Source organism: Callithrix jacchus, chromosome 1 (genome assembly GCF_049354715.1).
Source record: "Callithrix jacchus isolate 240 chromosome 1, calJac240_pri, whole genome shotgun sequence".
NCBI classification, from domain to species: domain Eukaryota; kingdom Metazoa; phylum Chordata; class Mammalia; order Primates; family Cebidae; genus Callithrix; species Callithrix jacchus.
In genome coordinates, this window is record NC_133502.1 from 214,221,196 (window position 1) to 214,235,933 (window position 14,738).

A 14,738-nucleotide genomic window follows, 5' to 3' on the forward strand; every position below is an offset into this window, starting at 1 on the left:
GGACCCTCTAGGACCCCAGGAGATGAAACGAAAGCAAATCGCTGTGTGAGGACAAGTCCACAGCCAGGGCCCATGGAACTTCCACAGAAAAAAGTTCTCCTAAGATGAGGTTAAGTTAAAGGACATAAAAATCATGGAGAGAAGAAACTGTGGGTGAGTAGGAGGAGAGGGGTTAAGGGAAGAGGGAAATGAGAAAGAACAAATGACAAAAACTATACCCTAAAAACTAGAAATACAATCTCCAAGAGAAAATAAGTGTCTTAAATGACTCAAGACAAAGACAGACAACACAGTAAAAGAGTAAGTGGATCTGAAAAACAGAAAATAATTCTGAGAAGTGGGAACTACAATAAGGAATCTACCAAGGCCGGGACTGGCCAAACCCTTAGCTCCCGCGGTGAGTGCAGAGCCTGTCACACAGCCAAGGGGTCAGCTCTCTGGCGCAGCCCCAGCCCCAAGGCCAAGGCCAAGCTCAGCCCCTCAGGTGCCACTGGGTCCTGCAACGGTCCCACACACCTGCTCACCCAAACCCTCTCCTCCACCTGCCTGTTTCTCATTCATCCTTCAAGGCCTGGATCCAGGAGGTTCTTCCTGAAGTTGCAGGTCGAGCCATTTACACAAGCACTTAGGTTAGGCACTTCTCCATGGGCTCTCAATCCTGTCGCATACCGCTTACTCTACGACACTGAAATGATAGTTTCTACATCTGTCTCCTTCTTTACACTGTGAATTCCTCGAGAGAACTGGGCCAAATCCATTTCTGCATTCCCAGTGTCTAGAATACTGGCTGGGACACAGCATATGGCAAACACATACTTGTTGAATTGAGCTATAAGCTCTTACCACTATGCCAAAATAGCACGTTCATTTCTATTTGGAGTAAAAAATATTCCCAACTTGAACTGCAATATAGAGCAGTAGGTTTGAATTTGAACTAAAACCCACGGCCTGAAACTAAGTATCATTTTTGTTCCATTAGAATATGATGGGTATGAAATTAAATTCCAGATGAATAAGATAAGCAATCAATTTTTAAAAGGTGGGGGTGAGGGGAGTCAGACAACGCCTTCAAGCGCTGACTGAAACAAAGTCTTTTATAGGAACGTAACTTTGATCCTCTTAATTTTCAACTGCTGCCAGGAAGAAAAAAACAACTAAATACGCTAAAGATCAAAACTGTTTTAGATGTGGGACAGACATTTCCATCTTATTACTATTCTGTTTAGAAAAGGATAGAGCTACTCTCCAACCTTTGAAATAATAACACTTTTCTCATGTAACCAAGGAAGTAAAGCCTGAGGAGACACTAACACTTCACAGTCGGATTTTCCTTAGACCGAGATATGTAATAGAAATACGGAACATTCAAGCCCTCAGTAAGAGCTGATGCACCCAAGTCAGAACACCCGGTAACAGAGAGGAAATTCAATTCTATTCCTTCAATGGAGGGAAAAACATATAACAAAGTGGAAGAATGATCTTTGTATTTCCATCTCTCTCTCTGTCCCTTCCTCTCACCCTCTCTCTAAAACACACACACCCTACCACTGCCAGCCCAGCTATTAATTATCTCAGTTAGCAAAATTCTCCAGATCCAGTGCTAATGTTTTAATTTCAAAAATCTTTCAACTGAAGGCGTAACTGAAACTGTCATTGCTCAAGTCCCCAGACCTTGGCCAAAGAAGGATTAAGAGGTGTACATACCATGAAAGCAGAAGAGGCTGGCCGCGGCGGCTCACACCTGTAATCCCAGCACTTTGGGAGGCCGAGGCGGGCTGATCACTTGAGGTCAGGAGTTCGAGACTAGCCTGGGTAACAAGGTGAAACTAAAAATACAAAAATTAGCCAGGCGTGGTGGCTTAGGCCTATAATCCCAGCTACTCAGGAGGCTTAGACAAGAGAATCCCTTGAGCTCAGGGGCAGAGGTTGCAGTGAGCTGAGATTGCGCCATTGCACTCCGGCCTGCAACAAAGTAAGATTCGTCTCAAAAAAAAAAAAAAGGGGGAAGTAGAACAAAGAACCAATTACTACAATCACTAATGAAGAGCACGTTCTCTTCTTATCACAGAGAAAAACAGGTGTTCTAGACAGGTGCCCCTTTCCTTTTCTAACAGCACCTTGTCGTTATTAAAATATTTCATGTTCACTGTAGAGACCACAAAAAGTATACGAGAAAAAAAGAACCAATCTTTAATCCTCTCAGTCAGAGACATTTACTATTAATACTGTCCTATATTTCTTTTGGGTCATTCTGTCATGCACATGAGTCTTTGTGTACCTTAAATATACATATAACATAGCTACAAAATATACACAAGTAGGGACTTACTAGACACAGGCTGTCTGCTGCTTTGAATTCCTACCTGCTGTGACATCATGAGCACTACAACAATAACCTAACTACTCTCAGAAAACATGGCTTTACTGTGTAACATTTAACCATAACTTATTAAAGACACATTTCCCATTAATGGGAAAAGCAGACTGTTCTTAGTATCCACAATGCTGAAATAAGCATAATTATAAATGTATCTGATCCTAGGTGCTTATGTCTTCTATTAACTACCTAACTTATTCTTCGCAACCCTATTCCATAACTACTAACATTATTCCATATTTGGTTGGGTACTGAGTCACAGGGAGGCTAAATAACTTACTGAAGGTTACCAGCTATTATTTAGCAGAACCCAGGTTTCAATGTAGGCAGGCTGGCCCCAGAGCCAGAGTTGCTGATTTGTTTGTAGTCAGTCTACGATAATCTTCATTGTTCTAATCCACAAAATACTCTGGCTTATTCTGAAACATCAATTAAATATTATTCTGATGTTTGCTACAGGTGAGCCTAGCTTCCACCCAGGAGTTAGCCAGTTATTCATGGTTCGTTCATCTTTTACGTAAGCTTTCCTTTTCTCCCTGGGTTACTGGATTATCCTTATCACATGGTAACTTTTTATAACTTCTCCTGGTTCTGTTTTGAAACTGTGTTCACCTCCACTAACCTATAAACTTTTGTACAATGTTTTGATTATTTTAGCCTTAAAGTATATTTTAATGTTGACATGACAACTCCTCAATTATTTTCATTTTATAGTCAAAATTATGGCTTATTTTTCACAGTGGGATTTTAATTGGCCTAGTAATAAAAATTAGTTTAAAAATAACTAATATCTTTACCATATTCCATACAGGAACAAGGTACATCTCTCAGTTTATATGGCTGTTTTTCCCTTCACCTAAGTCTCAGATATTCTTCTTTTGGATACTATGAAATAATTGTTTTTACTGTTAAATACAAATCCATTTAAAATCACTGCTGTCGGCTGGGCATGGTGACTCACACCTGTAATCCCAGCACTTTGGGAGGCCAAGGTGGGCAGACTGCTTGAGCTCAGCAGTTCAAGACCAGCCTGGGCAACATGGCAAAATCCCACCTCTACAAAAAAAAAAAAATACAAAGATTAGGCAGGTGTGGTGGCACACACCTGTAGTACCAGATACTTGGGTGGCTGAGGCATGAAGATCACTTGAGCACAGGAGGTCAAGACTGCAGTGAACTGTGATCACGCCACTGCACTCCAGCCTGGGTGACAAAAGCAAGACCCTGACTCAAAAATCAAATCAAATTAAATTAAAGATGTCTGTTGTCTAAAAATTGATCATATGGAGTAAGTAAAGAAAACTGAGTAGCAGTTAAGCAAACTGGATTCGTGACTTTTACAAACTGTGAAGTCATCCCAGGCAGCACATTACTTTCCTAGTGTCTCCCTTTCTGTGTCTACAGTATGGGGTAAACTAGGCTCCTCAGAAATACGCATGTCCCTGAAACGTAGCCCTTGACATGAACCTTAAAGAAACCATATTCAGGCCAGGCAAGTTGACTCAAACCTATAGTCCCAGTACTTTGGGAGGCCAAGGTAGAAGGATTGCCTAAGGCCAGGAGTTTGAGACCAGCCTGGGCAACGTAGTGAGACCCTGTTTTTCTACCAAAATAAAAAAAATTTTTTAGTAGTTGGACATGGTGGCACATGCCTGCAGTCCCAGTTATGTGGGAGGCTGAGGTCTGAGAATCGCTTGAGCTCAGGGTTCAAGGCTAGAGTGAGCTATATATAATCACACCACTGCAATCCAGCCTGCACTTCTTAGAAAAGAAAGGAAAAGAAAAAAGAAACCACATTTACTTAGATACTTCAGACAGGAATGAAAAAGTTCAGTAAGAATTGTGGACGACGCTGTAATGTAATGCCCTCCCCCAAGGATTCACATAAATCTGTTCACAGATTTCAGAGGACAAGTCTCAAACATCTCTTTAGAGGTGACAGTGGAAGCGGTGGATGGTTACAGGAAAAGCATGGGCTCTGGAGTCAGCCTTTGGCCTGCCCAAGCAAGTAACCACACTAAGCTTGACTCATCAGTGAAGCAGGGAAAATCATCCAGTGCCCATTAATTTCAATACACCATGTACCACGTGTTCAGGCACGTGGTAAGCCAAATGTAATGTGTCTGCCTTCAGGGCGCTTGAAGTCTAGGCAGGAATGCACGGTTGTAGGAATTCCATGAGGAAGCACAGGTCAGGGGCCTGGAGCCCAGTTACTCCGCAGCAGTAATGCTAATCCACAGCAGCACCTTGTAGTGTTGCAATTATATAATTAGTATCATTCTTCTCTTTAAATATGTTATGCATTTCCTGTAAAAGACTAAGTCATTTATTGTATAACAAGACACAGAAAAGGAGCTTTTGGAGTCAAACGGTAGACCTTCCTTTAAGTCTCAAAAACAAATTTACAGCTGCAACGAACTAAAGCATGACATGTTCCTCTGATAGGAATTTTACTTTCATTCACTGCTACGGGAGCCGTCAGTTCAGGAAACTAACGGTGGCAGTTTGATGTATGAATTTTGACATCTTTCTGGAACTGGGATTACATGACAAAGAAGCGGAATTCTAAGCAAGCCAGATCTTGCCTATACGTTCAATCTTCAGATCAATAAGCTGAGATTCGGTACAACTTGCTTCTGACAAGAGGAAAAACACACAGTCCAATTGAGGTAAGGCATACGCCTGTAATTTAAAAGTTCTTTAACATACTTTCAGAATTGAGCTAGAACAGATTTTGGAATTCACGCAGAAAACACTTCAGCTCTTTACTAGATAATAACATTAAGAGAAATTCAAGTCAGAAAGCATTTATGACAAGAAAAAAAATGACTCATCCTAAAGAAAGTTCTCGTATTTGTTTTCATTTTACTTCCTCCATAAAGCCCATCTATTAGAAAAAGTAATACACACACAATACAGAATATGAGGATTACTTTGAACTCTGCAAATCCCTGAGAAATGCTGTCTACAAATTTCTATGTAAATACATACAATGGGGAGACACTGGCATGAACTATATCTTTTCAATTACAGAGGGACTGGTGGGAAGGGAAGGAGGCGGGACAGGGAAGTACTACAGTTAGAGACATAAGGCGATCCATGACATACTTTTTTTTTTGAGACAGAGACTCGCTGTGTTGCCCAGGCTAGCGTGCAGTGACATAATAACTGCTCACTGTAGTTCTGACCTACTGGGCTCAAGCAACCCTCCCACCTCAGCCCCCAAGCAACTGGGAGTACTGGCTAATTTTTTAGGGACCGGGTCTTAATTACGTTGCCCAGACTGGTCTCAAACTCCTGGGCTCAAACGATCCTCCTGCCTTGGCCCCCCAAGTAGCCGTGAATACCAGCCATTTATTTTTATTGTTTTAGGGATGGGAGGTCTTACTGTGTTGCCCAGGCTGGTCTCAAACTCCTGGGCTCAAGTGATCCTCCAGCTTCCAAAAGTACTAGAAACACAGACATGAGATACTTCCCATACATGATGACATTTAATCCTCTCAACCCCACAGGAAGGTGTAAATGCCCCTCTTTCATACATGAGAAGCTGAAATTCAGAGAGGTTAAGACACTTGCCCCAAGTTAAACAGTTAGTAGACGCTCAACTAAGAGGCAACGCAGAGTTTATTGAACTCCGAAGTCTCATAAGCTCCCTTGCCTGTTGTAAGGTTCCTCTATGAACAGCACACATGTGGATCCAATGCTACAAGCCAAGCAATGACAGAAGAGTCAGTGACAGGAGAATCCACTGCTCAGACATTTTCTGTTTCTTTAAAAAACAAACAAACAAAAACAGGGTCTGGCACCCTCGTCAAGGCTAGAACACAGTGGCACAATCACGGTGCACTGCAGCCTGGACCTCCTGGGCCCGAGCGATCCTCCCGCCTCAGTCTCCCAAATAGCTGGGACTACAGGCATGCACCAACATACTCAGCTAATTTTTAAATGTTTTGTAGAGACGGGGGTCTAACTATGTTGCCTGGCTGGTCTCCAACTTCTGAGCTCAAACAATCCCCCACACAGCCCCCCCAGACATTTTCAATAGCCTACCCAAAATCCCCCAATTAGGCAGACAGTGAGGGTATTGAAGCTGCCTATAAAGAAGGAAAAACATATATCTGGGAAGGAGAGTGAATTAGGCCATTATCATCCAGAAAGGTTTCATGGGTTTCACGCAAGACGAAACATCAAGGGAAGAGCAAGGACGAAAGTGGTGGTAGTGGTGGTAGGACAAAGAAGGGGTGGGGTTGCTAAGTAAAACTGGGTGACACCCCATCAAATACTTCATATGTCACAGTTTTGCTGGCGATCAGCTTATCTATGTGTATTCACACTAGACTTAGTAAGTAAAACCAAAAACAACAGCACGTGTATACTGAAATAAGCATCAGAATTAATAGCCCATGACCTATCTATACACAGAAACTGATTATAAGTAGAGTACTAAGGCAGGGGGCAGGAGAGTATAGTGAGGAGTGTGGAAGAGAAAGTGTTTCTGCACAGGTCAACAGGGTACCTATCACCTTGAGATCTGAAGGCCACGTTAAGGTCATTCAGGGTAAGTATGAAGGTTGGGAGGTCCACACAGTTCTAGTATAGGCCAAGAATATAGAAGCTGGCCCTGCATGAACACCAAGGGCCATGCCACCCTGGCCTAATCTGTAACTGCAAAAAGGAAGACACTAACACCTATTAGTTCAGCATTTATTTATTTCTCTGCAGAAAAATCACTCAATCAATTATCTGAGTAACTGACAAGTCAGCCAGTACTGATATTCAAAATAGGCACTAATCCTCATTAAGAGCAACAATCTAAAAGAACTGATAGGAAATAGCCATAGGTTTTTTTTTTAATTTCGTGATTTAACAGGCAAATATGCTGCTTGAAAACATTACAGACAGGAGGAAATAATAAAGGAGTTAATAATTTGCCAGCTCTTGGCTCCCCATGACTAGATACAAAAGGCTGAAGAGTAGCACACCCCACCCCGCCCCCCCAAAAAAGGCCACTAAAAATTGATCGTGTTATGAATGCCCAACAACTGTAAATTCCGTGTTAAAATTGTATTTAAGATTGATGAAAAACTGCAATCAGGTCTACGAAGCCTAAACCTGAGATTAAAAAATATTTTAAAATTACCTGTAAATATTATACATTACATTTGGATAAGTCAAATAAAAATATGGCAAATTATAGTAAATCAGAATATATTCAAACATAAAGACTTTCAAAAATAATTACAGAACTCAGAAATTTAGAGGAACATTAATTTTCATTTTAAAAGTTATTTGTTTTTACTATTCTTTGTAAATATAGTCAGAAAATGGTAGAATTTACACTCCTCGAACAGGAGAACTGTGTCTTATTTGTTACGTATCTTCAGAACCTAAAAGTGTACTTGGTATGTAGTAGACATTCAACAAATACTTTAAATAAGTTATCATTCAGGAAAAATTAGAAAAATGTACTGAATGCCTACTATGTGCCAGGTACAATTCAGATGCTGGAAGTAACATGATGAGCAAGACAAAGTTAATGAAAAATGTATTACACGATTATTTTATGTACATAAATGAACCTGCCTTCAAAATTGAGAACTGAAGGGGCCAAATAAAGTTTGTCTTTTCATGTTGAACTTTTCCATATAATACAGACTTACTTTAAAACTAAGTTCTACTTGTAATAAAAGCTTTATAGGCACACATATCTGGCATGGGATCAAGTATGTGACTGCTGGGAATGGGGGGTGGGGAGGAGGGGAAGAGGGAGGAGGAGGAGGAGGAGTACAATTTCCTTTGAGGGGAAAAGGTAGATAAACTAGATCATCTGTCTGTCTGATCTGAAAACTGCATTTAACTTTATGAAATAAACATGTTTGTTTTTTCTCCTAATGAAGATTCACTTAAAGAGGTTATGACAATAGTGAAGAAAAGGAGAATGGGGAAGAAAAAGGCAAAGCACACATTCCTGACTCTAACAAAGAAGAAGTGGAAGAATGCTTTCTTCCTGTTGACAGCGTTAGCACCAATAGAAACCACAACAGAACCTCCATGTAGGTCCACAGAAGGTTACAAGTAAACTCATCACCGCAGTTGGTAGCAAGGAAATACTATGCAGGTTGAGAACAAAAAACCAAGGTAAGAATAGAAGTCAGTAAGGATGTGACACCTCCCTACCATGACATGGGAAAGGACAGTCTAGCAATTCCTTTACAATTCAGGAAACACGACATCTACCACATGTACAGACTTAAGCATTAAAGACTCATGAGAATTTGGGGTAAAGTACACTTCTGTGAAGATTTTCAATCTGAGGCCAGGTACCTTGATTCTCTTAAATCTTGCCCAAAGACAGACATCTCAAAGAAAGATGATCACCCTTCCTATTAATACCATGCTCCTGGCAGTCCAGCCTGTTCTTAGAGAGAAATGCTCCTGGCACAGCCAGCCCAAAGGACACATCACCCACCTGTTCTTCTCTGACAGACCTCGCCACACGGGCTTTTGCTACAGTTCCAAGTGCACGTGTGTCATTCCCCTCACTAAAGTGACTGTCTTCTCCAGAGCATGCAGCACACAGCATTTTCCACTCAGCAAGTGCTAGCTGAATTAAATCACACTTGGTCTCTGGGCCTTGGTTTCTTCATTTAGAAAATGATGCTGGAAATACCTTTTCAGCCCTTTCCACAGAGGTCTCATAAGGCTCCAACAAACCAAGGAGATGAAAACAATTCTGGAAGATGGAAAGGGCCACATCAGTTTAAGGGGCCATCTTGCAGGTGGGCACCATACTCACTGCAATGGATGAAGTTATACAAACAACACAGACACAGTTGGGCTTAAAAGACTCTTGCTCAAAATTCAGAGGAATCAGGCAGTGCACAAAGATTTAAGGAAAATTTGTGTCATGAGTAGTCTGGGATTCTGATTCAAAGAGGCAAGCATGGTCCCCAGATGCTCCCAAAATGGAAGTTTCACAGAAGATATACCTGCCTGACTTACCCATCAAAGGATCCCCAAGGCTGGGAACATTCCTATTTGATGAATGGGTAAATCAGAAACAGAAATGAAAGAACCCCCAGAGCTCCAGACTTCAACCAGGAGGGAGTCTAAGGGGCCAGGCTGGCCTAGGAGACCCAGACTGACCAGCCTCCAGCCTGAAGTCCTTCAGAAAGTCTACTTTAAACCCTTTCCTTCAACCCTTCGAAAAGGTCTCACCATGGTGCAGGGAAGTAAGCACAGCCCTGGCAACTCAATAGGCAAACAAATCCCAATTCTACCCTGGGCTCTGCACCTCACTCACTGGATGGCCTCTCCTTAAAATGTGGTTAGCAGAACCTGCTTTGCAAGGCTGATGCAGAGATTAAAGGTGATAATACAGGTAATTCACTAAGCACAATGCTGGGACAGAGTAAGCACCGAACAATAAATCATCAGTCCCTTTTGTCTTTCGAGCAAAGGAGGAACCCAAGTTAGGCTAGATGATACGAAATCCTCCCCAACTCAGATCTTTAGTCCTGGAGCAGAGACAGAGCCAAATTTCCCTTTAGCTGGGTTAGAAATGGGACAACCTATCAAGACAAACACTGGGAATTACTGGCCCCCTGATAAAGACCTGCTACATAACCATCCATCCCATTTTCCCAAAACTACAACCAAAGTCATCCGAGTGCTAGTGCTCCATCCCTTAATGCAACCATGAGCAAAGCAAATATTCCTAACACCCAGCTGGACGCAGGATTTGACTACAAGAATAAAGAAGACTCCAGCACATCCAGAATAAGATTTTGGTGTTGTGTTAGAGCCTTTGCGAGGAGAAAAAAAATCCCAGAGGTAATGCTTTCAGGTTCAGGCCTTTTGTTGACACAGGTAAGAAACTGGAAGAAACAGAGGCATTTGAGTTGATACTCAAAGAATGAACTCCTTCATACCCTCTAAACTGTTTGCTGAGAAATCAGCAGTGCTATTAGCAGCCGCACAAATGACAGGACACACCACTGACTTCCTGTGCGCCCCGGTGACCTCTACACAGCAGCGCTTGGGCACACTCCATATTTACTCAGTGTGCAGTCTGGTCCTGACTACAGTGAGTTACTTCACAAGCCTTTTAAGGGTTACCACATTTTGTTCCTATAAGAGGCCAGTCCAAATTACCAACAAAAGAAGAGTTAAACACAAGAAAAACCACCTCTTTGGGCTCAAGAAAGGCAGTCCTGGGCTTAAAAAGGTTTCTTTTGCAAAAATCAGTCCAGTAAGTAGTCTCAAGCTCCTGAAGATGAGGAGTGACAAAATGACGTGCCCATATACTAAAAGTGCAAGTTGCCTAGACTTTGGTTCTGTGCCATGTCTCACAGGAATTATTCTAGATATCAATAGCTACATAACAAATTACCCCGAAATTCAGCATCTTAAAATGGACATTTTATTTCAATTTTTCTCCCTGACTTTGTTTTTCAGACTAGATCATTTCTACTGATACATCTTAAAGTGTACTGGCTCTTTCTTCAGGTTAAGCACATTCGGTAATTTTTAAAATTTTTAGATACTCTATTTTTTAGTTCTAGAATTTCCATTTGGTTCTCTGAAGTTTCTCTTTCTCTGCTGAGATGCCCTATCTTTTCACCCCTATGAAGCGTATTCCCTTTACATCTTTGGGCATGGTTACATTTGCTGCCTTAAAATCCTTGTCTGCTAAACCCAGTATCTGTGTCTTCTCACTCACAGTCGGTCTCCACTGATGAGCTTTTCAACTGAGAACAGATCACATTTTCCTGTATATCAAGTAATTTTAAACTGTATCCTGGACATTGCACAATACATTATGTTGTAGCAATTCTGGATTCTATTATGTTCCTCTAAAGAGTGTTCATATTTAGGCCAGGCGTAGTGGCTTACTCCTATAATCCCAGTACTTTGGGAGGCCAAGGAAGGTGGATCACCTGAGGTCAAGAATTTGAGACCATCCTGGCTAACATGGTGAAACCCTGTCTCTACTAAAAATACAACAAATTAGCCGGGTATGGTGGCACACACCAATGGTCCCATCTACTCAGAAGGCTGAGGCAGGAGAATCGCTTGACCTCAAGAGGCGGAGGTTACAGTGAGTGAAGATCATGCCACTGCACTCCAGCCTGGACAATAGAGCAAGACTCCACCTCAAAAAAAAAAAAAGGTGTTGATATTTTTCTTTTAGAAGGCAGTTATCAATGATCTACAGTGTAAGGTGGACTCGCACTATAAACTCTAGGGTAGGTGCTCTAAATCTTAATATGATTACTTCATCCTTAGTTTAGCTGCTTGCAGCTGCCCTACACGTGTGAATCAGACATTAGCAGAAATTCAGGTGGTTGATTCAAAGTTTGGGTTTGTTTTCTACTTTCCACAATTCCCCCCTCACTTTCCAATGCTATGGTTGCCCTCAAACTGTTCTTTGATTCTTCAAGCCAGAAAGAAAGACTGAAGATTTTGTAACTGACTTTTCACTGCCCTGATGCCATACACTGTGTCATTCCCTTCTTCTGGTGTCAACCGCACTCCAGAATCTGCCCATTTGTGTCAAATTTGAGTGTCTTCACACGGCTGTTTTTTGTCCAAAGTTTACAATTGCTATTTGCAGAAGAATCAGACCAACAGTAACTGACTGGGCTAGTGACATAAACAGGACCTATACATCACCTTTCTTTTTTTCCCATTTTTCACTTTTTCTCACAATACTATGAGTCCTGAATTCAGAAAGGTTTTTGCCCAGTAGGGGCGGGGCCCTGATCCATGTGGCATCAGCTGGGCAAGTAAGAAACTGAGGCTGGATCTACTCCCAAGATGGTTTCTCATGCACATCTCGCGCCTTGGCGTTCCTTGACTAGGCTTTTCCTCTCTCCTCGTTGTATCTTATCTTCCAGCCTTTCCCATGTGTATTCAGCAACTCACAGCAAGGTCATCTCAGGGAATCTATACTCCTCACGTGGTGACCAGCTTCTAAGAAGCCAGAAATAGAATCAGCTAGACCAGTTAAGGGCTATGCTAGAAACTGTATAGGATCACGTGTTTGACTGCTCACAGCAGCCACAGATTCAAGGGGATGGACAAATAGATGCCGACCCTTGAAAGGGCAGGGGCAAAGTCATACTGCAGAAACACACGTAAAATGCAAGACGTTCTGCCATCATCGTAAACAAGTATAATCTGGTACAAATTTAATTAATATTTAACTAAGCAAATCAAATGTCACCCAAAGTAAAACTGCGGAAAAATACGGGAAGATGAGATCCATCTGAAGCATGTGGTCCAACTGCCCTGCGATCTTTCTTACCATTCTCTCACATTCTCGATATAATTACCTTTCAGTTCATCCACACATAAGAGATTTCTAAAAGCGGCCTACTGGGTCCTCAAAGACTTCATACTTAAATACTATATTCCTTTTATATCCATTTTAAAACACCTAGAAGAAAAGGCTTATGATGCTACCACCCATAAACATAGGCTACAGATATAAGTTTTATTTTTTCTTAAGGTAACAGGCAATAATAACTAGTGTTTATTAAATATCTACTATGTGTTAGAAATCTGTGTAGGCTACAAAGAGCCTATATATTAATATATATGTATATATACATACATACATAGGTGTTTGTGTGCGTGTGCGTGTGTGTGTGTGTACATAAAAAATATATCTCTCTCTCCAAGCTACTTTCTAAGCACCTCAGGCTTTCACTCCAAAAGAGTGCATGTCTTCCAAAGACTAAATCCTAAATGAAGCCATGGATGTGAAATACATACTAAGCAATCGTCTTACCTTGTCTTGGTTATCTTTATTCTTGTAACACAGATTTCCAATCAGACGAATGAGATGAGACTTAAACCCGTCGGCCACATTGGAGATGTCACCTTCTGCTCTCACGCAACCACAGGTACTGAAAACGTTTGTGGTTTCTTTTGCAGCTACATGAATCATCCGTAAAAGATCTATAACCAAAAGAGTAAACTCATTTCCATAGAAAAGTAACTCTTAGTATTTTGTACTACTAGTTTTCTATAAACAAATTAATTTATTTTACTAGATTAAAGATAGAGCACAGAAAGCTATCTTTAAACAATGATTCAAAGGCTCTTCTGCCTTTGCTTTAAATTTTTTTACTCTAGTTTTAGAGACATAAGCCATAATGACTGTCCCAACTCAGACTTTCTTTTTATCTACAAAGAAAAGTTAGCCAAAAATTTGCTAGCATCCTTCTTACAAAAAGGTTTCCAATCTCAACTTCTTTATGGAAGAACTCTGCTACTAACTTTAGTCAGTGAGTCTAAAACACAGTATCTGTCCATAATGACGCATATGATAGAAACCAAGAACGCTTGTTCTTCCCCCTCATCCGATCGGCCAAATCATCAATCAGAAGGCAGCATGTGTCCGACACACTGCACTTCAGCTACATTCAGGAGAAACAACTTGCCACTGCTGCCCTCTTGAGCACCTCCCGGCAGCCAATGAAAACAGACAATCTTTCAGGAACTGTATTTCAGTGTTTCCACATTATCTCATTTAACCCTCTCAACAAACCTATACAGGAAGGTATCGCTTTCCCAATTTTAAAATGAAGAAAAGAGGCTCAGAAAAGTCAGTACTTGGCAGAGTTGGGATGGCAACACACATTGACCCTGGCTCCAAACTCAGGCTCTTTCCATAATCACTCGGTGTCCCGGGCTCCTAGTGTTGTATTTGAATTGTCACTAAAAGCACTGTACTCAAAATACAACACTGAGGATCTTCCTCTACAGCTCACTGCTAGCTCGTCTACAGTGCTAGACAGAAAGCCGTCTTTCTCAGTATACTGGTCTCCAGAGTGAGTATCATCTCTTTAAGGGAAACAGTGAGCGATGAATAGCAAACCTACAAGGAACAGGTTCTGCTTGAATTACTTTGCAAACAGCTTTTTAGCAAAGGTGGTAATACTTTTAAGAATGGCTTCTTGTTGAAACCATTTTCTCAGAAGATTTTTATATATAATATGTATACAACATCATTCTACATGTTCACTAAATGTAAATGGGAAAAATTTACTGCCACATTTTGCAAAGCTATGGTAATATAAAACGACCATCATCATCGCAAACCTCCCCTGCCCCTCCATCTTCATCACATCCTATACTGATGAAATGTCTACTATGCGCGTAACAGGCACTGCTATCCTCATGTTACTGAGGAGGAATCTTCAGTTAAACAGAAGAGAAAGGGCTGAACAACAATGTGGGCTCAGGTTTATCTGGCCCCACCCGAACTGTTACAACACTGTGATTCCTCAAAATACTATATTCACAAAATTCCCAAAAGTACACTGAAAATTCAGGATTTGTGTTTGAATTT

General features: G+C 41.2%; 1 protein-coding gene across 6 annotated transcripts in view; it reads right to left on the reverse strand.

The window, feature by feature from the left end:
• ATXN10 (ataxin 10) overlaps positions 1-14,738 on the reverse strand; it is a 174,567-nt gene that overhangs the window by 90,933 nt on the left and 68,896 nt on the right. For all 6 annotated transcript variants that reach the window (XM_035273342.3, XM_035273336.3, XM_035273323.3 and 3 more), the window contains one exon: positions 13,173-13,342. In XM_035273342.3, the coding sequence (XP_035129233.1) occupies positions 13,173-13,342 (170 nt within the window). The remainder of the gene's footprint in view (positions 1-13,172; positions 13,343-14,738) is intronic.